Below are 23605 nucleotides of genomic sequence, written 5' to 3'. Positions count from 1 at the left end.
CAGTTGGTCACTTTTGTCCCTCCTGGTTTTGTCGCTGACATCCAGAGAACATTGGTTCACTTCTTCTGGGACAAAAAGACTCACTGGGTCACTGCGCAGGTCCTGAATCTCCGTATTGAGGAGGGCGGTCAGTCGCTGGCGCGTTTGCACCCAGGTAGCGACTTTCCACCTTCAGACCTTGCAGCAATACCTTTTACATTGAGCCTCCTCCTAGGTAGTGTGCCCTGGTGACATTTTTATCCACCAGGTACGTAACCTCCACTACGACATGCAGCTCCTGTTCATCGGCCATGATGGTTTGGAGGTAGCTCTCAGGACGCTGCCTGTCTTTTACCAGCACCTGATCACTGTCTGGAACATCGTCGAAACACATTGCGCTTACCCTCCAGCAGGAGTAGCAGCTATCATCAGAGAGCTGTTGCTCAAGAATCCGCACCTCAGTGTTCACTGGTTGAGTAGCTGTTGGAGGGGAGGGCTGTGGCTGCGAAGGTGAACAGGGTTGGGGATGTGCTGGGTGGCGGGGTCTGGGCTGGATGCTGCTGCAGGATATTGCGAGCAGGGCAGTGGTAGATGTCTGGTTGAGGCCACTGCCATTTGATGCATTAAGATGGTGGTGCTTGGAACAACAGTGCACCAGTTGGAGGATGCTCAGGTGTGCGGTAGAATCCTGTCTGCGCTTACACCTGCCCGGATGGGATTTCACGTTGGTCCCAAGGTCCCATACTTCCCGCGGAAGCCTGTGCCAGACAATCTGAGCAGCCTCCAGAATTTGTTTTGTCCCCTGCAGGAACATTTCACAGTGACCCTGTACAGACTGCTGCTGCACCCTGTCCACCTCTTTTCCCCTCATCCACTGCTCAGACACATCTTGCCTGCCCATTTGCCACTGGACAGTGGGGATCCCCAGTGTAGGGCTCTCTACTTGGGAGTCCTCTCCCTTTTTGGTTGAGGACGTGGGGTGGAGGGCGCTGCACGCAGCAATCCCCTGCTTGTTCAGTTGAGCTATGGAGTCCGTGGAGTCTGTGGACCATGTGTGTATATATGGGATTTGAGTGTTTGCACTCCCTTTTTAATTTTTGTTGAACTTTAAGTTCTGATCTTTGGGCATGTTCCTGATCTTCACACACCCAGTGCAGACAGGGGAGGGTAGGTCAGAGGATCTCAGTCAGAGATATACAGCATAGAAACAGACCGTTCCATCCAACATGTCCATATTGACCAGATATCCCAACCCAATCTAGTCCCACTTGCCAGCACCCGGCCCATATCCCTCCAAACCCTTCTTATTCATATAACCATCCAAATGCCTCTTAAATGTTACAATTGTACCAGCCTCCACCACATTTTCTGGCAGCTCATTCCATACACCACCCTTTGCATGAAAACATTACCCATTGGGTCTCTTTTATATCTTTCCCCTCTCACCCTAAACCTATGCCCTCTAGTTTTGGGCTCCCCCGCCTCACAAAAGACTTTGTCTGTCTATTTACCCTATCCATGCCTCTCATGATTTTATAAACCTCTATAAGATCACCCCTCAGCATCTGACGCTCCAGGGAAAACAGCCCCAGCCTATTCAACTTCTCCCTATCGCTCAAATCCTCCAACCCTGGCAACATCCTTGTAAATCTTTTCTGAACCCTTTCAAGTTTCACAACATCTTTCCAATAGGAAAGAGACCAGAATTGCACACAATATTCCAACAGTGGTCTAATCAATGTCCTGTACAGCTGCAACAAGACCTCCCAACTCCTGCACTCAATACTCTGACCAATAAAGGAAAGCATACCAAACGCCTTCTTCACTATCCTATCTACCTGCGACTCCACTTTCAAGGAGCTATGAACCTGCACTCCAAGGTCTCTTTGTTCAGCAACACTCCCTGGGGCCTTACCATTAAGTGTATAAGTCCTGCTAAGATTTGCTTTCCCAAAATGCAGCACCTCGTATTTATCTGAATTAAACTCCATCTGCCACTTCTCAGCTCATTGGCCCATCTAATCAAGATCCCATTGTAATCTGAGGTAACCTTCTTCACTGTCCACTACACCTCCAATTTTGGTGTCATCTGCAAACTTACTAACTATACCTCTTATGCTCACATCTAAATCATTTATATAAGTGAGGAAAAGTAGTGAACCCAGCACCGATCCTTGTGGCACTCCACTGGTTACAGGCCTCCAGTCTCAAAAGCAACCCTCCACCACCACCCTCTGTCTTTTACCTTTGAGCCAATTCTGTATCCAAATGGCTAGTTCTCCCTGTATTCCATGAGATCTAACCTTGCTAATCAGTCTCCCATGGGGAGCCTTGTTGAACGCCTTACTGAAGTCCATGTAGATCACATCTACTGCTCTGCCCTCATCAATCCTCTTCCTTACTACTTCAAAAAAGTTTGTGAGACATGATTTCCCATGCACAAAGCCATGTTGACTATTCCTAATCAGTCCTTGCCTTTCCAAATACCTGTATATCCTGTTCCTCAGGATTCTCTCTAACAATTTGTCACCAGCAATGTCAGGTTCACTGGTCTGTAGTTCCCTGGCTTGTCCTTACTTAAACAGTGGCATCACGTTTGTCAACCCTCAGTCTGCCAGCACCTCACCTGTGACTATTGATGATACAAATATCTCAGTAAAAGGTCCACCAATCACTTCCCTCGCTTCCCACAGAGTTCTAGGGTACACCTGATCAGGTCCTGGGGATTTATCCACTTTTATGCATTTCTAGACATCTAGCACTTCCTCCTCTGTAACATGGACACTTTTTAAGATGTCACCATCTATTGCCCTACATTCTATATCTTCCATGACTTTTCCACAGTAAATACTGATGCAAAATACATGTTTTGTATCGATCACATCTCCTGCAGCTCCACACAAAGGCCGCTTTGCTGATTTTTGAGGGGCCCTATTTTCTCCCGAGTTATCCTTTGTCCTTAATGTATTCGTAAAAACCCTGTGGATTCTCCTTTAACCCTATTTGCCAAAGTTATCTCATGTCCCCGTTTTGCCCTCCTGATTTCCCTCTTAACTATACTCCTTTGCCTTTTTACTCTTCTAAGGATTCACTCAATCTATCCTGTCTATACCTGACATATGCTTCCTTCTTTTTCTTAACCAAACCCTCAATTTCTTTAGTCATCCTATACCTACCAGCCTTTCCTTTCACCTTGACAGGAATATACTTTCTCTGGATTCTCCTTATCTCATTTCTGAAGGCTTCCCATTTTCAGCCAACCCTTTACCTACGAACATCAGCTTGTGAAAGTTCTTGCTTAATACCATCAAAATTGGCCTTTCTCAACTTTTAGATCTGGTCTATCCTTTTCCATCACTAGTTTAAAGCCAATAGAACTATGGTCACTGGCCCCAGTGTGCTCCCCACTAACACCTCAGTCACCTGCCCTGCCTTATTTCCGAAGAGTAGGTCAAGTTTTGCACCTTCTCTAGTAGGTACATCCACATACTGAATCAGAAAATTGTCTTGTACACACTTAAAGTCCTCTCCATCTAAACCCTCAACACTATGGCAGTCCCAGTCGATGTTTGGAAAGTTAAAATCCCCTACCATAACTACCCTATTATTCTCTCAGATAACTGAGATCTCCTGACAAATTTGTTTCTCAATTTCCTTCTGACTATTAGGGGGTCTATAGTACAATCTGAATAAGGTGATCAGCCCTTTCTTATTTCTCAGCTCCACCCAAATCACTTCCCTGGATGTATTTCCGGGAATATCCTCCCTCAGCGCAGCTGTAATGCTATCCCTTATCAAAAATGCCACACCCTCTCCTCTCTTGCCTCCCTTTCTATCCTTCCTGGAGCATTTGTATCCAGGAACATTAAGCTGCCAGTCCTTTCCATCCCTGAGACCTGTTTCTGTAATAGGAATGATATCCCAGGTTCCATGTTCCTAACCATGCCCTGAGTGCCTTCCCTGTTAGGCCCTTGCATCAAAATAAATGCAGTTTAATTTATTAGTCCTACCTTGTTCTCTGCTTTGTCCCTGCCTGCCCTGACTGTTTGACTCGCTCCTGTTCTCAACCGTACCAGTCTCAGATTGATCTCTTTCTTCACTATCTCCCTGGGTCCAACGCCCCACCTTACTAGTTTGAATCCTCCTGAGCAGCTCGAGCAAATCTCCCAGCCAGTATATTAGTCCCCTTCCAATTTAGGTGCAATCTGTCCTTCTTGCGCAGGTCATCTCTACCCCAAAAGAGCTTCCAATGATCCAAAAATGTGAATCCTTCTCCCATACATCAGCTCCTCGGCCATGCTTTTACCTGCTGCATCATTCTATTCCTGCCCTCACTAGCTCGTAGCATTGGGAGTAATCAAGATATGGCTAATGTCTAGGACCTCCTTTTTAAATTCCTGTCTAACTCTCTGTAATCTCCCTTCAGAATCTCAACCTTTTCCCTTCCTATGTCGTTGGTTCCAATGTGTACAATGACCTCCTGCTGGCCCCTCTCCCTCTTCAACTTTCTGCACCCTCTGAGACATCCTTGATCCTGGCACCAGGGATGCAACACACCATTTTGATATTTCGCTGCTGGCCACAGAAACATCTGTCTACATCGGACTAGAAAACCCCCTAACACAATTGATCTCTTGGATCCTGACGTACCCCTCATTTCATTAGAGCCAGTCTCAACCCTAGTGAGTCTGCTCCTGGGCCTGGCCAAACTGGCCAAAAACAGGTCCAGTCAGCAAGCTGTGGAGGGGGTCATTGTGGCTGATTGCCTGCCCCTCTTCCATGGGTACGTCCGTGCCTTGGTGTCCCTGGAGAATGATCACCCAGTGTCTACCAACACCTTCAAGGTTTTTGGGGGAGATGGGCGCCGCAGGGAGTGGAGTGCTTTGTTGCCCCCTCCATCTCTATTTTGATTTAATCCCTGCCCTCCCCTTCACTTTTTTGATCACGCAATATTGCCCTTTAATGAGAAGGGCATTGCTTGTCACTGACCACTTGGGTGTTTCCTTTCTTCCTGGCGTTAGAAAATGAATAAAGATTTACTCACTTGTTGGTCTTCACTGTGTCCCGCACCTACATACACATGACATGGGTGCTTGGGAAAAATAAGCAACTACTGGTGTTAAGCAGGTAGTGTGGGGGGTGGGGGTGGGGTGGAAATAGAATAGGAAAAAATAAACAACCAGCAGATTTAGAATCTCCTCAGTTTAGGGAACTGATGCTGTTTAAAAATATATATATGACCAGGAGAGAGGGCCCGCTTGTGGTGCAGTGGTAGTGTCCCTGCCAGTGGACTCAGTCCTACCTGTACCAGAAGTGTGTAGCAACATCTCTGAAGAGGGTGATTAGAAAACTATTAGAACCAGGAGATTAGAATCTCCTCAGTGCAGGGACTGACTCTGGCCTGGCTGGCCACACAGTCAGTGTGTACTGCTGCTGTTGTTTTCTGTTTTTTGGGGGAAACTGATCCTAAACTGGCTGATCTACACAGTCTGGATTAGTGGTGCTGGAAGAGCACAGCAGTTCAGGCAGATTCCAAGGAGCATCGAAATCGACGTTTCGGGCAAAAGCAGAGAGAGTCAGTTACCAACAAACAAAGTCCTCTCTGGTACACAGAGTCCACTATCATAAATAGTTTTCTGCAGAATACCAAGTCCATTACCATAAACAATTCTCTTCAGAATGCACAGCCCACTCCCAGGAACAGAGTCCACTCCACTATGCAAAGTGCATTGTCAGAAATAAAGTCCACTCCAATATGCAGAGTTCATTGCCAAAAACAGAATCCACAACCAGAGGCAGAATCAATTCCTGAAGGCAGCAAACGTACACCCCTCAGCACACACCCCTCAGTCTCCATAGAGGCCCGGTCCATCCACAAAGGACCAGGCCCACTCACAGGAATACAGTTCATTGTAAAGGTGCAGTTAATTCAAGAGGTCTGAATCCACTCATGAGGGCAGAGTCCACTTCAGGATGCAGGAAATCTCACCTCCCAGCATACACACAGATGTTCACTCTTTACAGAGATGTAGTCTATCCACAGAGGGCCAGGCCTAACCACAGAGGAACAGTTCAACTGAAAAGGTACATTATTTGAGCAGCTCCGTCAAAACATTAATAAAAGTGGAAACGCATGCAAAAAAGAAAGAAATCCAATGTGCAAGAGCTAAGCCCTGCCACAAAACCAGTATGATACTTTTGTCAAAGTGAAAGAAAACAGTAACACACAGACTCTAACCAGCCAGTGAAACAACATTTCCCTAATGGAAACTGAATTACACCTGTTACACATTGACTGTGTAGATCGAGGACTTTGTTTGTTGGTAACTGACTCTCTCTTGTTGCTTGTTGGGTTTATCACCTGCACTGTCTTGTGCATCCCCAGCTCTGGCAGGCCTCACTGTGAACTGGCAGGTTCGTCCATCATCCAGAAAGCTGTCATCTTGAGACCTGGAGGGTGGGTAGGCCGTCCTGAGAACCAGAAGACAAGTAGGCTGCCCTGAAAGCCAGAAGTTGGGTAGGCCACCCCGATGCCGGTCACCCCAAGAGCAAGAAGGTGGCTAAGCTGTTCTGAGCACTGTTGTTCTGAGAAGGGGCAATTGGGACAGGCTGTCCTAGAAGTATGTCAGAACAGCTGAGGGCCAGAAGGTGTGTAGGGGCAGGCTGTGATCCAGTAGGCCTGTGGGCTTCTCTGTGCACCATCGTCCCAGGGAGGGGGACAGGCTGTCCTAGACGTGGCCCAGATGTCTGTCAGGGCAGTCCACAGGCCAGGTGGCGATCAGGGTGGGTGAGAGCAAGATGGTACATAAGGACAGACTGAGAGCTGGCAGGCAGGTAGGCTGTGCTCAGGTCTATCACCCCAGTGGATACCAGGGTGGGCTGTCCTAGAGGTGTCTGGAACACAAGGAAGAGTGGTTAGGGAGGTCAGAAGATGGGTAGGCTGTCCTGATTGCTGTCGTCCTGGGGCTGGAGTGGGGGGTGGGGTTGGTAGGGAAACAGGATGGGCTGTCCAAGAGGTGGCTGGAAGGTGTGTCAGGGTGGACTGAGAGCCGGAAGGACTTGGGGCGGAAAAAGAGCTGGAAGGGGTGTGGGGGCAGACTGCCTTAGAGTGGCTGGAATGTGGGGGGTATGGGTGGTTTGTTGGGTTATCAGGGGTGTCAGTGCTATAAGCATTGTTTTATTGTTCTGTTTATCAGACTATTTGTATGTGATTGTGTTTACATTTTCTTCTTTGATAATGTAATGTGGAATTCGAGGTTTGTCCTTGTTTCCCTGCGAACTGGTTGTATGGTGGGGTTTGGGGTCTGACTTGCCGCCCCCTTCCCCTTTAAATTGCTGTTTCTTGTATATGGCTGTAAATGTTAACTGTTTGTTTGTAACTTGTATAGTTTACTAAAATTGATTACAGTATCAAAAAAAATAGAACCCAGAGAGAGGGCCCTCTTGTGGTGTAGTAGTAGAGTCCCTACCCCTGAACTAGGAGACCTGGGTTCAAGTCCCTCCTGCTTCAAAAGTGTTTTCTTTCCTTTTTGGATGTGTTTTCACTCTTCTTTGATGTTTGGACTGATCCCCTGTGAGATACTGCACCTTTCTGGATGAACTGTTCCTCTCTGAGTAGGCCTGGACCCCTTTTGGTAGACTAGGCTCTGTAAAGACTGAACACCTGTGTGTGTGCTGTGAGGAGTGCTTTTGCTGCCTTCAGGAGTATATTCTGCCTTCAGTTGTGGACTCTGTTTTTGGCAATGAACTCTACATACTGGAGTGGACTCTATTTCTGACAATGCACTTTGTATACTGGAGTGGACTCTGTTCCTGGGAATGGACTCTGCATTTTGAAGAGAATTGTTTATGGTAATGGACTGTGTATTTTGCAGAGAACTATTTATGGTAATGGATGCTGTGTACCAGAAAGGACTCTGTTTGTTGGTAATTGATTCTGTCTTATTGCTTGTTATGTTATCATCTGCACTATCACCTTGAGTCTGGCAGGCCTCACTGAGCTGGGAGGCTCATAGGTTGTCTGAAAAGCTGTCACCCCGAGAGCTGGAGGGTAGGCTGTCCTGAGAACCAGAAAGGTGGGTAGGCTGTCCTGAAAGCCGGAAGGTGGGTAGGCCACCCCAATGCCAGTCGCCCGGAGAGCTGGAAGGTGTGTAGGCCATTCTGAGCGCTTCGTCCTGAGAAGGGGTAAGCAGGATGGGCTGTCCTAGAGATGGCCAGAAGGTGTGTCGGAGTGGCCCAGAGCCAGAAGGTACGTAGGGGCAGACTGAGATCCAGAAGGCCTGTGGACTTGCCCGTGCACTGTTATCCCAGGGAAGGGTCAGGCTGTTCTAGACGTTGCCCAGACATCAGTCAGGGCAGTGCATAGGTCGGATGGCGCATCAGGTGGACGAGAGCCACATGGTATTTAGGGGCAGACCAAGAGCCAGAAGGCAGGTAGTCTGTCTTTAGCGCTGTCACCCCGGGAGGTACAAGGGTGGGCTGGTTTAGAGGTGGCCGGAAGGCACAGAAGAGGGGCTAGGGAAGTCGGAAGGTGGGTAGGACATCCTGATCGCTGTCGTCTTAGAGGGTTGGGTGGGGAAACAGAATGGGCTGTCCTAGAGGTGACTGGTTGGTGTATGGGTGCAGGCTGTCTTTGAGTGGCCAGAAGGCGAGGTGGTTTGCTGGGTTTTTGTTTGTGTTTTTATTTCTTTTTGATGAACTGGCTCTTGAGCTGGCTGGCCTCAGCCAGTGTGCCCTGGGTTTCGGGCTCTGGAGCTGGCTGGCCACAGCCAGTGAACTGGGGATATCTTTTCACACTTAGATTAAATTACTTACAGTGTGGAAACAGGCCCTTCAGCCCAACAAGTTCACACCGACCCGCTGAAGCGCAGCCCACCCAGACCCATTCCCCTACATTTACCCCTTCACCTAACACTACGGACAATTTAGCATGGCCAATTCACCAAACCTGCACATTTTTTTGGACTGTGGGAGGAAACCGGAGCACCTGGAGGAAACCCACGCAGACACGGGGAGAATGTGCAAACTCCACACAGTCAGTTTTCCTTTTCTTGTGGTGAACTGAGTCTTGAGATAGCTGTCCATTGGATTGGAGATTTTGTTTTTGTTTGTGGCGAGTTGATTCTTGAGCTGGCTAACCACAGCCAGTGTGCTTGTAGGAAAGCTGGTCAGGGGAGAGGGCAGCCATTACGCGAGCTTGCTGGGGGCCAGAGGGTTAATGACTGGCCTGGAGAAAAGCAGACTGGGAGGGGGCTGTCACTACATGTGATGGGTGGGGTAAGGCAACTGATAGCATCCTCGCAGGAAAGCCAGTATAGGGCAGGCCGGTCAGTGTGTGGAGAGGCTGAGCCAGGCAGCTAATGGCGGCCTGTAGGAAGGCCGACCAGGGGAGGACCAGTCAGTACGCGGGGGAGCTGGGAGGTGGGAGCTAGACAGCTGATGACCGGTGTGTAGGAACGCTGGCCAGAAGGGAGGGTCAGTCAGTATGCAGGGTGGCCAGTTGCTGGAAGACCAACAGCCCGACTGTAGGAAAGCAGGTCGAGAGTGGTTTGGTTAGTACACTGGGTGACCAGAGGAAAGTGGGCCGGGGGAGGGTCGATCAATATGCAGGGAGGCCAGAGATTGGAAGGCCCATGACTGTCCTGTAGGAAGGCTAGCCAAGGACGGTCTGATCAGTATGTGATGTGGACCTGCATCAGATATTGTTTTTAGCTATACTGGATCTGTGTTCTATACACTGTCTCTCATTTGATTGGACAGTCTTGTCAATGTTACTGTTACCTTTTTGATGACTGAAAGTGGGATTTGTGTTTGTCCTCATTTCCGTTAACTATTGAACAGTGGGGTATGGGGTTTGGCCTTGCTGCCCCTTCCCCTGTAAATAGTGTTTTTTTTTGTGAACTGCTGCTCTTTAATTATTGTTGACTGTTTGCATTTGTACTGTTTCATGAAATAAAAATAAACTTTAAAAATAGAACCAGGAGAGAGGGTCCTCTTGTGGTGCAGTGCTGGTGTCCCTAACCCTGGAAGAGGAGGCCTGGGTTCAAGTCTCAGCTGTTCCAGAAGTGTGTAATAACACCCCTGAAGAGGTTGATTAGGAAAATATTAGAACCAGGAGGTTAGAATCTCCTCAGTTCAGGGACTGACTCCAAGCTGGCTGGCTACAGTCAATGTATTGTGCATAGGTAAATAAAGGGTGACTTGGTTACGGAGAAAAAAGGAGATTAGAAAAGAAAAAAAGTGTAACCAGTGACATTAGAATCTCCTTAGTTGAGGACTGACTGCGAGCTGGCTGGCCATACAGCCAGTGTTATTGTGGGTTTTGGTTTTTGGTTTTATTTGTTTGTGGGCAACTGTCTCTTGAGCTGGCTGGCCATAGCCAGTGGCCTTGGGGGTTTTTGTTTGTGGTTTTTCTTTTTGATGAACTGACTCTTGAGCTGGCTGGCCACAGACAGTGAACTGGGGGTTTCTATCCCTTCTCTTGTGGTGAATTGACTTTTGTGCTAGCTGGCCACAGCCATTGGATTGGAGATTCTGTTTTTGTTTGTTTGTGGCGAGTTGGTTCTTGAGCTGGCTCGCCACAGCCAGTGTGCCCTTCGGTTCCTGGCTATTGAGCTGGCTGACCACAGCCAGTGTGCCCTTGGGTTCCTGGCTATTGAGCTGGCTGACCACAGCCAGTAGTTTGGTGGGGTGCTTTTTTCTGTTAACGGTGCTGTATTTTTTTTCTTCCTTGAGGAACTGACTTTAAGCTAGCTGGCTACAGCCAGTGGCACTCTTGGTTTTATTCCTTTTTCTTGGGGAACTGGCTTTTCAGCTAGCTAGTTGCAACCAGCGGTATTGTGATTTTGGAGAATATGTGGGACTGGAAGAAGCACTTTGGCGGTGGCACTTATTCTTTGTTCTAGGGTCAGCTGTTTGGACTGAACTTCTTTCCAGCCCTGCGCAATTCCTGTGCATGGACTGAACGTCAGTGGTGGTCCCGTTCTCGTTGATTGGGCCAATTCATTGTATGTTGGCTAGGCCTTTGGGAGCAGATTGCGGTGGTGTGAGCAGACTGGACCTCATGAGGGAGCCCAGCCTTACTGTGCAATGTGTGCACACTGCCAACAGGAGGAGGACCTGCCGTAAAGAACTAACCTTGCTGTTGCAAACAGGTTCCGGTTTGGGAAGTGGATTCTGGGTCAGATGGCAAACTTTGGGAGTGGTCTGTGTTGGGGGTAGCCCATGTTTTGTGATTGGACTCTGCCCCTCATGGTTTGCACTGTACGGTTGTGTATATTATATATATGCTGTATATTATTGTGTAGGTTGTGTTGAACCATGTTTCCATACGTATATTGTGAATCCCTGGGAGAGTTAATTTCATTGGGGGATGTTAGCTGTGTGTTTTTATTTGGAGGATTACGATGTGGTTTACTTTGTTGGTTCTGTGTATTGCTTTTCCTGTTGGTTATAGGGGGACTTAAGGCATTTGTTTTCAGGACCCTGTTTCTTTGTAGTTTGTTTGACTGTTAACTGTTTGTTAGTTTGTCATGTGTTTGTCAATTTCTGCAAAATTATTTTAATTTTTTTTGAATTCATAAATAACCATGAGAATAGAACCTCCTCAGTTGAGGACTGACTCTGAGGTGGATGACCACAGCCAGTGTAATGTGCACTAGTAAATAAAGGGTGACTTGGTGATGGGAACTAGCCTCTGTGCAGTTATTTCAGTATCCAAACTTCCTTTGTATTTCTGACCCTCCAACGCAGGCACCACCCTCTCACCCAAACTAGTTCAATTGCATTCCTTCAATGATGTGGAGACTAGACCTGCAAGCAATACTTCTGTTCTGACCTGGCCAGCCTTTTACATGGTTCTTGAACAGGAAAATGTGAGAACTGCAGATCCTGGTGATCAGAGTCAAAACGTTTTGTGCTGGAAAAGCACAGTCAGTCAGGCAGCATCCGAGGAGCAAGAGAGTCAACGTTTCGGGCATAAGCCCTTCATCAGGAGTGTGTTAGTGGGTGGTTGGGGGTGGTGGTGAGGGGGAGGAAGGGGGCTGAGAGATAAATAGGAGGGTGGGGGTGAGGTTGGTGGGAAGGTAGCTGGGAAGGCAATAGGTAGCTGTGGTTGGAGGGTCCAATGGTGGAAGATGAGGCGTTCTTCCTCCAGACAACGGATGGCTTGGATTTGGCGGTGGAGGAGGCCCAGGACTTGCATGCCCTCGATGGACTGGAAGGGCAAGTTGAAGTGGTTGGCCCCGGGATGGTGAGGTTGTTTGTTGCATGTGTCCCAGAGATGTTCCTTGAAACGTTCCACAAGTTGGCATCCTGTCTTCCCAGGGTAGAGGAGACCACATCAAGAGCAACAGACACATTAGGTGTGTTGTTTGGGTGTGCAGGAAAATCTCTGCCGAATGTGGAAGGATCATTTGGCACCTTGGACAGAGGTGAGGGGGGAAGATGTGGGCGTAAGTTTTACACCTCTTGCAGTGGAAAGGGAAGGTACCAGGAGTCACGGGTGGGTTGTTTGGGGGCGTGGACCTAACATGAGTGTCGTGGAGAGAACGGTCTCTGCAGAATGTGGATAGGGGTGAGGAAGGAAAATATCTCTGATGGAGTCTGATTGTACGAGGAAAGAAATTACAGTGAATTATGCACTATATACGGAGATTAGGGGGATGGAAGGGGAGGACCAGGATGGTTCTATCTTTGAATCCACCCCTCCAACTGCAACAAAGGATGGAAGTACTGGAAGTAGAGGAGATGTACTGGAGGGCATTATTGACCATATGGGAGCAGAAATTGTGGTCCTTGAAACAGGAGGACATCTGGGATGTTCTGGAGTGGAATTGCTCCTCCTGGGAGCAGATACGGTGGAGGCAGAGGAATTGGGAGTAAGGGATAGCATTCTTACAGGAGGGCGTTGTGAGGAGGTGTAGTTCAAGTAGCTGTGGTTTGAAAAAGATGTCAGTGTTCAGTTCTGTGTAATCTCCTTATTCTTGTTTCCTATGCATAGGCTGTTAAAGGTGAATTTTCTAAATGCCTCTTACCTACCTGTCCTGCTACCTTCAGGGATTTTTGAAAATGCATTTTGCAAGGTTCCACCTTTCACTGTGCATTTCCTTGCCTTATTAGGCCTCATACATTATCTTGCATTTTTCCAGGGAAAACTCCACTTGCCACTAATCTACCCACTGAGCCAGTCTATTGATATTCTCTTGTAATTTATGCTTATCCTCCTCACTACCACCCAACTAATTTTCATATCATCTGCAGATGTCTTGATCATACCCAGTACATATAAATGTCCAAATCATTAGTGTTCACCACAAACAGCAAATGTACTAACATCAAGCCCAACTGAACCCTACTGGAAACAGCCTCCCAGTCTCAGAAACGTTTCTGATACCAAGGACTTTATCAACAGCCTACTAAAGTCTGTGAAGACCCTTGATGACATTCCTGGTTATTGTCTCAAAAACATTGATCAAATTTGTCAATCTTGACCTTCCTTTGACAAATTTGTTTTTACAATCCCTGATTAATCCATGCCTCTCCAAGTGCAGATATATTCTGTCCCTTGGAATTCTTTCTAACAACTCCCCCACTGCTGTAATTGGATTGATTGGCCTGTAATTTTCTGATCTATACACCCCCACCCCCCTCCCCATTTTGATAACGGGGTGTTAGCAGTCCACCAGCCCTCTGGCCAGAAAGGATTGAAAAATCACTGTTTTCATTATCTTTTCCCTCAACAGCCTGGCATGCAACACACAGACCTGCAGATTTATTCACTCTTAAGATTGTTAAACCCTCTAGCAACTTCTTTTTAGAATCATAGTCATAGAGATGTCCAGCATGGAAACAGACCCTTCGGTCCAACTCGTCCATGCAGACTAGATATCCCAACCCAATCTAGTCCCACCTGCCAGCACCCGGCCCATATCCCTCCTAACCCTTCCTATTCATATACCCATCCAGATGTCTTTTAAATGTTGCAATTGTACCAGCCTCCACCACTTCCTCTGGCAGCTCATTCCATACACGTACCACCCTCTGCATGAAACGTTTTCGCCTTTTGTCTCTTTTATATCTTTCTCCTCTCACCCTAAACCTATGCCCCCTAGTTCTGGACTCTCCAACTCCAGGGATGAAACTTTGTCTATTTATCTTATCTATGCCCCTCATGATTTTATAACCTCTGTAAGGTCACCCCTCAGCCTCCGACGCTCCAGAGAAAACAGCCCTAGCCTTTTCAACCTCTCCCGATAGCTCAAATCCTCCAACCCTATCAACATCCTTGTAAATCTTTTCTGAACTTTTTAAGTTTCAATTGGAAGGAGACCAGAATTGCATGCAATATTCCAACATGGCCTAACCAATGTCCTGTACAGCCACAACATGACCTCCCAACTCCTGTACTCAATACTCTGACCAATAAAGGAAAGCATACCAAACGCCTTCTTCACTATCCTATCTACCTGTGACTCCACTTTCAAGGAGCTATGAACCTGCACTCCAAGGTCTCTTTGTTCAGCAACACTCCCGATGACCTTTTACCTGTATAACACCTGCTAAGCTTTGCTTTCAAAAATGCATGACCTTGCATTTACCTGAATTAAACTCCATCTGCCATTTCTCAGCCCATCTGATCAAGATCCCATTGCAATCTGAGGTAACCTTCTTCGCTGTCCACTACGTCTCCAATTTTGGTGTAATCTGCAAACTTACTAACTCTACCTCTTATGCTCACAGCCAAATCATTTATATAAATGACGAAAAGTAGTGGACCCAGCACCGATCCTTGTGGCACTCCACTGGTCACAGGCCTCCAGTCTGAAAAACAACCCTCCACCACCACCCTCTGTCTTTTACCTTTGAGCAAGTTCTGTATCCAAATGGCTAGTTCTCCCTGTACTCCATGAGATCTAACCTTGCTAATCAGTCTCCCATGGGGAATCCTGTCGAACGTCTTAATGAAGTCCATATAGATCATGTCCACCACTCTGCCCTCATCAATCGTCTTTGTTACCTTCTCAAAAAATTCAATCGAGTTTGTGAGACATGATTTCCCATGTACAAAGCCATGTTGACTACCCTGAATCAGTCCTTGCCTTTCCAAATACCGTATATCCTATCCCTCAGGGTTCCCTCTGACAATTTGTCTACCACCAATGTCAGGCTCACTGGTCTATAGTTCCCTGACTTGTCTTACCACCCTTCTTAAACAGTGGTACCATGTTAAGAAGGGTAGTAAGGACAAGTCAGGGAACTATAGACCAGTAAACCTGATGTCGGTGGTGGGCAAGTTGTTGGAGGGAATCCTGAGGGACAGGATTCTCTGCATTAATTTCACAGTCCTCCAGCCTGATGACTGCATCTGCATCATTCTTTTCCATTGTGAAAAGCAATGCAAACTAAATCAATGAAGCCTGTGCCCATGTCTTCTGGGTCCACGCAGTTTATCACTTTGGTCCCTAAAGGGCCCTATCATTTCCCTAATTATTCTCTTGATCTTCATATATTAAAAAAAAACACTTTTGCATTTTTCTTTATTCTAATCACAATGCTTTCTCATCCACTCTGTGCCTTCCTAATTTCCTTTTAAGTCAGAAAGTCTTTGAAACTTCTAAGGCGGGAAAGGTTATTTAGAAATCTGCAGGTTATTAGAACTGAGAACACTTCTGCACTCAAATTTATGGAAAGTTCACACTGGCATTTATGGAAAGCACTCAACAAATTGTATCCATCGTCCACGGCAAAGAAACTTGCAGGAGCCAGTTATATAGAACATTAAAGAGTCGAGAGGTGAAGTTTCTCTGCTTGTGAATCTCTGTAATGCATAAGGGCAAAGGGAGGAAGGGGGTAAAGAGAATGGCTGTGGAGAAAGGAGGGGTAGAAAAAGGAGGGGTGGAGGGAGGAGGAATGGTAAAGGGGATAGAGCAGAGGCAGCTATGAAGTGGAGTGCTGTTGAAGGGTCAGTGAACAAGAGGAGGAGAGAGGAGCAAGTGGGAGGCATGAGAGAAGACTGTATTGTGGGGCATGAGGGGGGAGAGAGAATTAGGGAGGGAGCAATTAGAGCAAGAGAGTAAAGAGAGAATGGGTGGGAGAGAGGAGAAAGTAAAAGAAGCGGTAGGTAGTGGAGAGGAAGAGGGTAGAAACAGGAGGAGGGAGAAAGAGACAGGATAGAGATTGGGCAGGTGAGAGAAGGAGGGGGTGGGAGGGAGCAGAGAAGGAATGCTCAGAAGGTTGGGGAGGGGTTAGAGAGAGGGTGAACTGTGGAAAGGAGGGGACAGAGAAGGAAGATGAGAGGCAGAGGAGGTGGGGGTAGAGGCATCAGGACGAGTGCAGAGAGCTGGTGGTGACAGGAAGTGAAAGTGGAGAGGTAGAGAGAGGAACTTGAGGGGGAAGAGAGGAATCCATAAGGAGGGGAGAGAAAGGGGTAAAGAAGTGGGAAAGATGTAGAGAGAGGAAGGCAGGGGAGAGAGGAGATGGTAGGCAGGAGGAGAGTAGGGTAAGAGAAAAGATTGTGTGACAAGCAGAGAGGATGAGCAGAAGAAGAGCCGGGACAGAGTTGGGGCTTAGAGAGAGGGAGAAATGTAGAGAAGCGGAGGGGAAAGAAGAGGGGGAGAGGCAAGGATTTCTCAGTCCTCTCTTTGTCTTCACTCCTCTCTTTGTCCTCACTCCTCCGTCATACTCACTCACACCTTTTCCTCAATCACCCCAATTCTCTCTCCCCCTCTCACGCATCGACTAAATGCATCAAACTTCAAAATCAGAAAAAAAAGTTCAAGGTCTCGGTTCAGAAGCAAGTTGTCACTTCCTCCTAACAACTTAATTTTAGTTGAAGGGAAAAAGTCACTATAGCAGTAGTGTTTTGGTTTGTGAATTTCCAAGCTGGAGAATTTGGATAGAAATCTTTGATCTGACAAAATTTAGACTATCAGATTGGTTCACGTCAGCAAACTTGGAAAGAAATTGTAAAATTATCTCAGCCAGCAAAGAAAACGAAAGTGAAAAAAGTCAGGGAGACATCAATTTAGAGTTGAGATGGGAGTGATATTTCTCTGCAATTGATTATTTGTGGATGGATAGCTTTGGGAACACTTTGAAACTTTGTTTTGTTGCTTGTGTTAAGATTTAGCTTTGCTTATTTCTTTTCTGTGTGATAAATTTATGTTCTATTGTCAAATAAAATTTGCAACTAATGCCAATATATTTCAGGAACTAACACGTATGGTAGCCAACTGCACAAAATTAAATATGTGGTCAATCAAATGAGGTTGCACTCTGACAACAATGCTGTGTCCCTCATTGTTTGCGATATATGTAAATGAGGGGAGGAAGATAAGTAAGTCGATGACATGAAGGTTGGCTGGGTGGTTGACAGTTATGAAGGAGATCTTAGGTTACGGGAGGATACAGATGGATTAGTCAGGTGACAGATGAGTGGTGGATGAAATTTAACTCTTGATTAAATGAGGTGATGTATTTTGGAAGAAATACCAAGACAGGGAATACTCAATGAATGGTAGAACACTAAGAAATTCAGAAGAAGAGGGATCTTGGGGTGTTTGTCCACAGATCTCTGAAGGTGCTAAGACAGGTTAATAAGGAAGTTAAGCAAGTTTTTGGAATACTTGCCTTTATCAGGCGATGCATAGCTTATAAGAGCAGGGAGGGAATGTTGAAGTCATTCAGGACTTTAAGCCCCCACTGGAGTATTGCATGCAGTTCAGGTCACCGCAATATAGGAAGGATGTGATTGCACTGGAGGGGGCACAGAGGAAATTCACCACGATGTTGCCTGGGAGGGAGTATCTTCGTTTTGAAGAGTGGCAAGATAAGCTTGGGTTGTTTTCTTTGGAGCAGTGAAGGTTGAAGGGGAATTTGATAAGGTATAAAAGATTATGATGGGTATAATCAGGGTGGAAAAAAAGATGTTCCCCTTCACAGAAGGTTTAACAATAAGAGGCATATTTTTAAGGTGAAAGGCAGAAGGTTTAGAGAGAACTTAAGGAATTTTTTTTTCCCTCCAGAGGTGGTAGGCATCTGAAATGCACTACCTGGGAAGTTAGTTAAGACAGGAAATTTTACAACCTTTTTTAAAAAAAATGGATTAGCACGAGATGCAATAACATCCAAGGCTATGGGCTTAGTGCTGTAAAGTGAGAGTAGTGTAGATTTAACATATTTTTGACAATACAGATTCAACAGGCAGAAGAGCCTCTTCTGGATTGTATGATTTTAAGCATCAAAAGCAGGAATAGGCCATTCAGCCCTTCAAGCCTGCACTACCATTCAAGATGATCATGCCTGAACTGATTGTAACCTCAAAACAACATTCACTCTTACCCTGGTCAACTTTCATCCTTGCTTAATAAAAATCTTTTTCTGCGGTCTTAAAAATATTCAATGATTCCACTTCCACCACCTTTTCAGGAAAAGAATTGCAAAGATTCACAATCCACTGACTGAAAATAAAATCACCTCATCTCTGTTTTAAATGGGTAATGTCTGATTTTTATACAGTGATGCCTGATTAAAGATTCTCCCACAAGAGTGAACAAATCTCCGTATCTATCCTGTACAAGATCCCTCAAAGCTAAAAATCACGCATTCATCTTTTCGGTTTCAAATGTCACTTCTTACTGTTTTAAACTCAAGCAGATATAAACCTTGATTTAAAAAAAAACTTCCTACTTTCCTTTCATATTTTCCAACATCCACAATATTTCATGTTTATCTGAGAGGTGAGAGGGGAAAGATATAAAAGAGACCTCCGGGGCAACCTTTTCACACAGAGTGGTATGTGTATGGAATGAGCTGCCAGAGGATGTGATGGAGGCTGGTACAATTGCAACATTTAAGAGGCATTTGGATGGGTATATGAATATGAAGGGTTTGGGAGGGAAATGGGCCGGGTGCTGGCAGGTGGGACTAGATTGGGTTGGGATATCTGGTCAGCATGGACCGGTTGGACCGAAGGGTCTGTTTCCATGCTGTACAACTCTATGACTCTATGAGATGCCTAGTTTGTCCAACCTTCTCTTGCAAGAGAACTCACCCATTCTAGGAAAAAACCAAGAAATGCAGGAGATACTCAGCAGGTCAAGCTGCATCTGAGAAAGAACTGAAAGTAAAGCTTTAATAATGACTCTTCTTCAGGACAGAGAGGTACTGGGAAATGATGGTTGGTTTATACGCTATTGTTAGAGGGGGAGGAAGAGCAAGTGAAACAGATAATGAGGGTGCCTAGGGCAAAAGACAAAGCGCTAATGGTATTAAAGAAGATGTAAATGTAAGTAGGAAAATGAGAAAATGGTCTGTTTTGTTGAAGGCAAAGCCAACAAGACACCAAGACAGTGTAGCTTGTTATGGGTGAAGGGGCAGTCTGATATCAAAATGGAAGACAGAGGTCAGGCTCTGAAGTTATTGAACTCAATGTTGAGGCCTCATGGCTGTAAAGTGCCTAAGTACAAGCAGAACCAGTGTCAGGAGTGATAGAGGATTGGACCAGGGTATTTCAGAGAGAACAATCCTTGTGGAATGCTGACAGTGAAGGGAAGGAAAAGGTGGTTGAAGGTAGTATTCTACTGGCAGTATCAGAAATGGTTGATGATGTTCCTTTATTATATTCATTTGTCGGACTTGGGCGTCATTGGCTGGCCAGCATTGATAACCCATCCCCTTTTGCCCTTGAGAAGGTGATGGTGAGCTGCCTTCTTGAATCGCTGCAGTCCACTTGCTGTGGATTGACCCAAAATGCTGGTAGGGAGGGAATTCCAGGATTTTGACCCAACGAATGTGAAGGAACGGACGTATATTTCAAAGTCTGGGAGGTGAGTGGCTTGGAGGGAACTTGTAGGTGGTGGTGTTCCCAAGTATCTGCTTCCCTAAATGGAAGTGGTTGTGGGTTTGGAAGGTGTTGTCTAAGGATCTTTGGTGAATTTCTGCAGTGCATCTTGTAAATAGTACACACTTTTGCTACTGAGGGCTGGTTGTGGAGGGATTGAATGTTTGTAGATGTGGTACCAATCAAACAGGTTGCTTTGCTGTGGATGTTATCAAGCTTCTTGAGTGTTGTTGGAGCTACACCCATCTAGGTAAGTGGGGAACATTCTATCACACTCCTGATGGGTGCCTTGTTGATGGTGGATAGAATTTGGGGTGTCAGGAGAGGAGTTATTTGCCACAGTATCCCTCTAGTCTCTGACCTGGTCTGGTAGCCACTGGGTTTATGTGGTGAGTCCAGCTGAGTTTCTGGTCAATGGTAACCCCAGTATGTTGACAGTATGGGATTCAGTGATGGTAATACAGTTGAATGTCGAGGCACAGTGATGACAGTGTCTCTTATTAGTGATGGTCATTGTCTGGCATTTGTGCAGTGCGAATGTTACTTGCCACTTGTTGGCCCAAGCCTGAATATTGTCCAGATCTTGTTGAATTTGAGAACAGAATGCTTCAGTATCTGAGGAGTCACGAATGGTGCTGAACACTGTGCAATCATTGGCAAACATTCCTACTTCTGACCTCATGACAGAGGGAAGGTCATTGATGAAACAGTTGAAAATTGTTGGGCCTAGGACACTACCCTGAGGGACTCCTGCAGAGATATCCTGGATCTGAGATGACTGACCCTCCACAACCACAACCAACTTCCTTTGTGCCAGGTATGACCCTAACCAGTGAAGTGCTTGTCCCCAATACCCATTGACTCCAGTTTTGCCAGGACTCCTTGATGCTATACTCAGTCAAATGTGGCTTTATTATCAAGGGCTGTCACACTCTCACCTCACTCTGGAATTTAGCTCTTTTGCCCATGTTTGAACCAAGGATGTAATGAGATCAGGAGCTGAGTGACCCTGGCAAAACACAAGCTGGGAGTCATTGAGCAGGTTGTTGCTGAGCAGGTGCTGCTTGATAGCATTGCTATTGATCCCTTTCATCACTTTACTGACGTTGGAGAGTAGTCTGATTGGGGCAGTAATTAGTCAGGTTGGATTTGTCCTGCTTTTTGTGTACAGGACATACCTGGGCAGTTTTCCATATTGTCAGGTAGATGCCAGTGTTGTAACTGTACTGGAAGAGCTGCAAATTGTGCTGGAGTACTGTTCTGCTATGGTTATTAGCCCACAGCATCTCACGGATGCCCAGTCTTTATTGGTTCGAAGTCTGCCCCATTTAGCACAGTGATAGTACCACACAACACAATGGAGGTTGTTCTCATCGTGAAGGCGGGACGTAGTCTCCATAAGGATAGAGCGGTGGTCACTTTTACCTATACTGTCATGGACAGATGCTTCTGCAGCCAGCAGATTAGTAAGGATGAGGTCAAGTATGTTTTTTCTTCTTGTTGGTTCCTTCACCACCTGCCGCAGACTCAGTCTAGCAGCTATATCCTTTAGGACCCAACCGTTTGATCAGTAATGTTGCTGCCAAGCCACTCTTAGTGGTGGACATTGAAATCCCCCATCCAGAGTACATTATGTGCCCTTGCCATCCTCAGTGCTTCCTCCAAGTGTTGTTCAACATGGAGGAGTACTGATTCATCAGCTGAAAGAGGACAGTACATGGTAACCACTAAGAGGTTTCCTTGCCACGTTTAACCTGGAGCCATAAGACTTCATGGGGTCAAGAGTCAATGTCAAGGGCTCCCAGGGAAACTCCCTCCCTACTGCATACCACTGTATCACTGCCTCTACTGGGTCTGTGCTGCCAGTGGGACAGGACATATTCAGGGATGGTAATTCTGGTGTCTGGGGTGTTATCTGTAAGGTATGATTCCGTAAGAATGACCATGTCAGGCTGTTGCTTGACTAGTTGGTGAGACATATCTCCTAATTTTGGCACTAGCCCCCACATGTTGGTAAGGAGGACGTTGCATGGTCGACAAAGTTGTTTGTGTTTTTGCCATTGTCTTTTCCGGTTCCATGGTCGATGCCAGGTTGTCCGTCCAGTTTCATTTCTTTGTTGTAACTTTGTAGCAATTGATACAATTGAGTGGCTTGCTAGGCCATTTCAGAGAGTCAACCACATTGTTGCGGCTCTGGAGTCACATGTAGGCCATCCCTAATTACCCTTGAAAGATGGTAGTGAGATACATTGTCGAATTATTGCATTCCACATGATGTAGGTACACCCACAGTACTGTTAGAAAGGAAGTACCAGAGTTTTGATTCAGTAACAGTGAAGGAACGGTAACAGTTCCAGGTTAGAAAGGTGAGTAGCTTATAGGGAAAGTTACAGGTGATTGAGTTCCCTGTTCTTCCAGACAAATCCAACCCAACTGATGACTGAGAATAGAGTGATGGGCCAGTAATCAGTTAAGTGTTTAACGTGTCACCAATAGCGCTATCAAGCACACATGCTTAGCAATAACCTACTCATGATGGCCTGTTTGGGTTCCACTAGATCACTCGGTTCCTAACCTGGTTCAAGCATGGACAAAAGAGTTGAATTCTAGAGGTGAATGAGGGTGACTGCCTTTAAAATCAAAGGCAAATTTGACTGAGTGCAATATCAAGGAGCCCAAGCAAAACTAAAGTTGACTGGAATTGCCGAATCCCTTCACTGGTTCACTACAACAGGAGAGATTCCAACCATCATCCTTTGACATGCAAAGGTGATTCTCTCACTGTCTTCATCCTGGAGGTTACCAATGATCATAAACTGAATTGGACTAGCCAAATAAATAGTGGCTACCAGAGCAGGTCAGTGGTTAGGAACTCCACAGCAAGTAACTCACCTCTTCACTCCCCTAAATCCTGTCCAACGTCTACAAAGACACAAGTCAAGAGTGTAATGATACACACCATGAGCTTTGGCAGATATTTAACATGCCTGAAATGTTGCAAAGAGTGACATGAACTCATCTGACTGCAAGTATCTTTATTTCTCCCCTTCCCATTTTTGAAGCAATATTTCTACAAACCCCTGCACAGTCTTGACAAAACTGTTTAGGAACACAGTTTAGGTGTGAATGTCATTTTATTCTCCTAAAAAGAAAAACTAGGGCTAGTACCTGATAGTTATCTGGATAGAAGGTACCAACAGCGAGTTTAGCATGTAACCACTGCTTTCCATGCGATTTTGATACGTTCCAAACGGCATCACCAAGTGATCCATTATTGACCCTGATGAAGACATTGAGTAAACCAGGGCTAACTCCATCTTTGTCATATAAAAAGTAGCTGAAGTGGATACAGTGAGCATAACTTTCACTCAAAGAATGGAGGATCAGTTGAGCTTTCTGGCCTTGAATGTGCTGTGAAGAGTTCACCATCATGTAGGAGCCTAAAGAAAAGAAGAACATATTTCATAGACAGAAACAATGAGAATGTAGCCAAACTAGGTATTATTCTTCTTGGAGTAGCAATAAATTAAATAAAGCACTCGCATCTCAATACTAATTAGACGAGCATGCAATGGCAGCAACCAGAGAACAAGCTATACTGGACCTATTTTTGTCCAATGTGATAAGATTAATTACTTTTATAGTAAACAGTTACCAAAGGGACTCTTATGGACCAGACCAGGTCCCACAAAATATTTTAAAGAAGGTAACTTTCACTCTAACTTTTTCTTATTTTAAAGGCAAATGTAAAGTGCTGTGTTCCAGATGCAAGTCAATTGGTCAAAC

The 23605-nt window shown here is 45.9% G+C and overlaps 1 protein-coding gene across 1 annotated transcript in view; it reads right to left on the bottom strand.

The window, feature by feature from the left end:
- Window positions 1-23605, bottom strand: part of LOC140453410 (receptor-type tyrosine-protein phosphatase U-like) — a 476064-nt gene that overhangs the window by 327044 nt on the left and 125415 nt on the right. Inside the window, exon 7 of the mRNA XM_072548057.1 lies at window positions 22988-23259. Within this exon, the coding sequence (XP_072404158.1) occupies window positions 22988-23259 (272 nt within the window). The remainder of the gene's footprint in view (window positions 1-22987; window positions 23260-23605) is intronic.

This window comes from Chiloscyllium punctatum, chromosome 27 (assembly GCF_047496795.1).
Source record: "Chiloscyllium punctatum isolate Juve2018m chromosome 27, sChiPun1.3, whole genome shotgun sequence".
NCBI classification, from domain to species: Eukaryota; Metazoa; Chordata; class Chondrichthyes; order Orectolobiformes; family Hemiscylliidae; genus Chiloscyllium; species Chiloscyllium punctatum.
The sequence above is the reverse complement of the archived record's forward strand: the minus strand, read 5'-3'. Positions and strand labels throughout refer to the sequence as shown.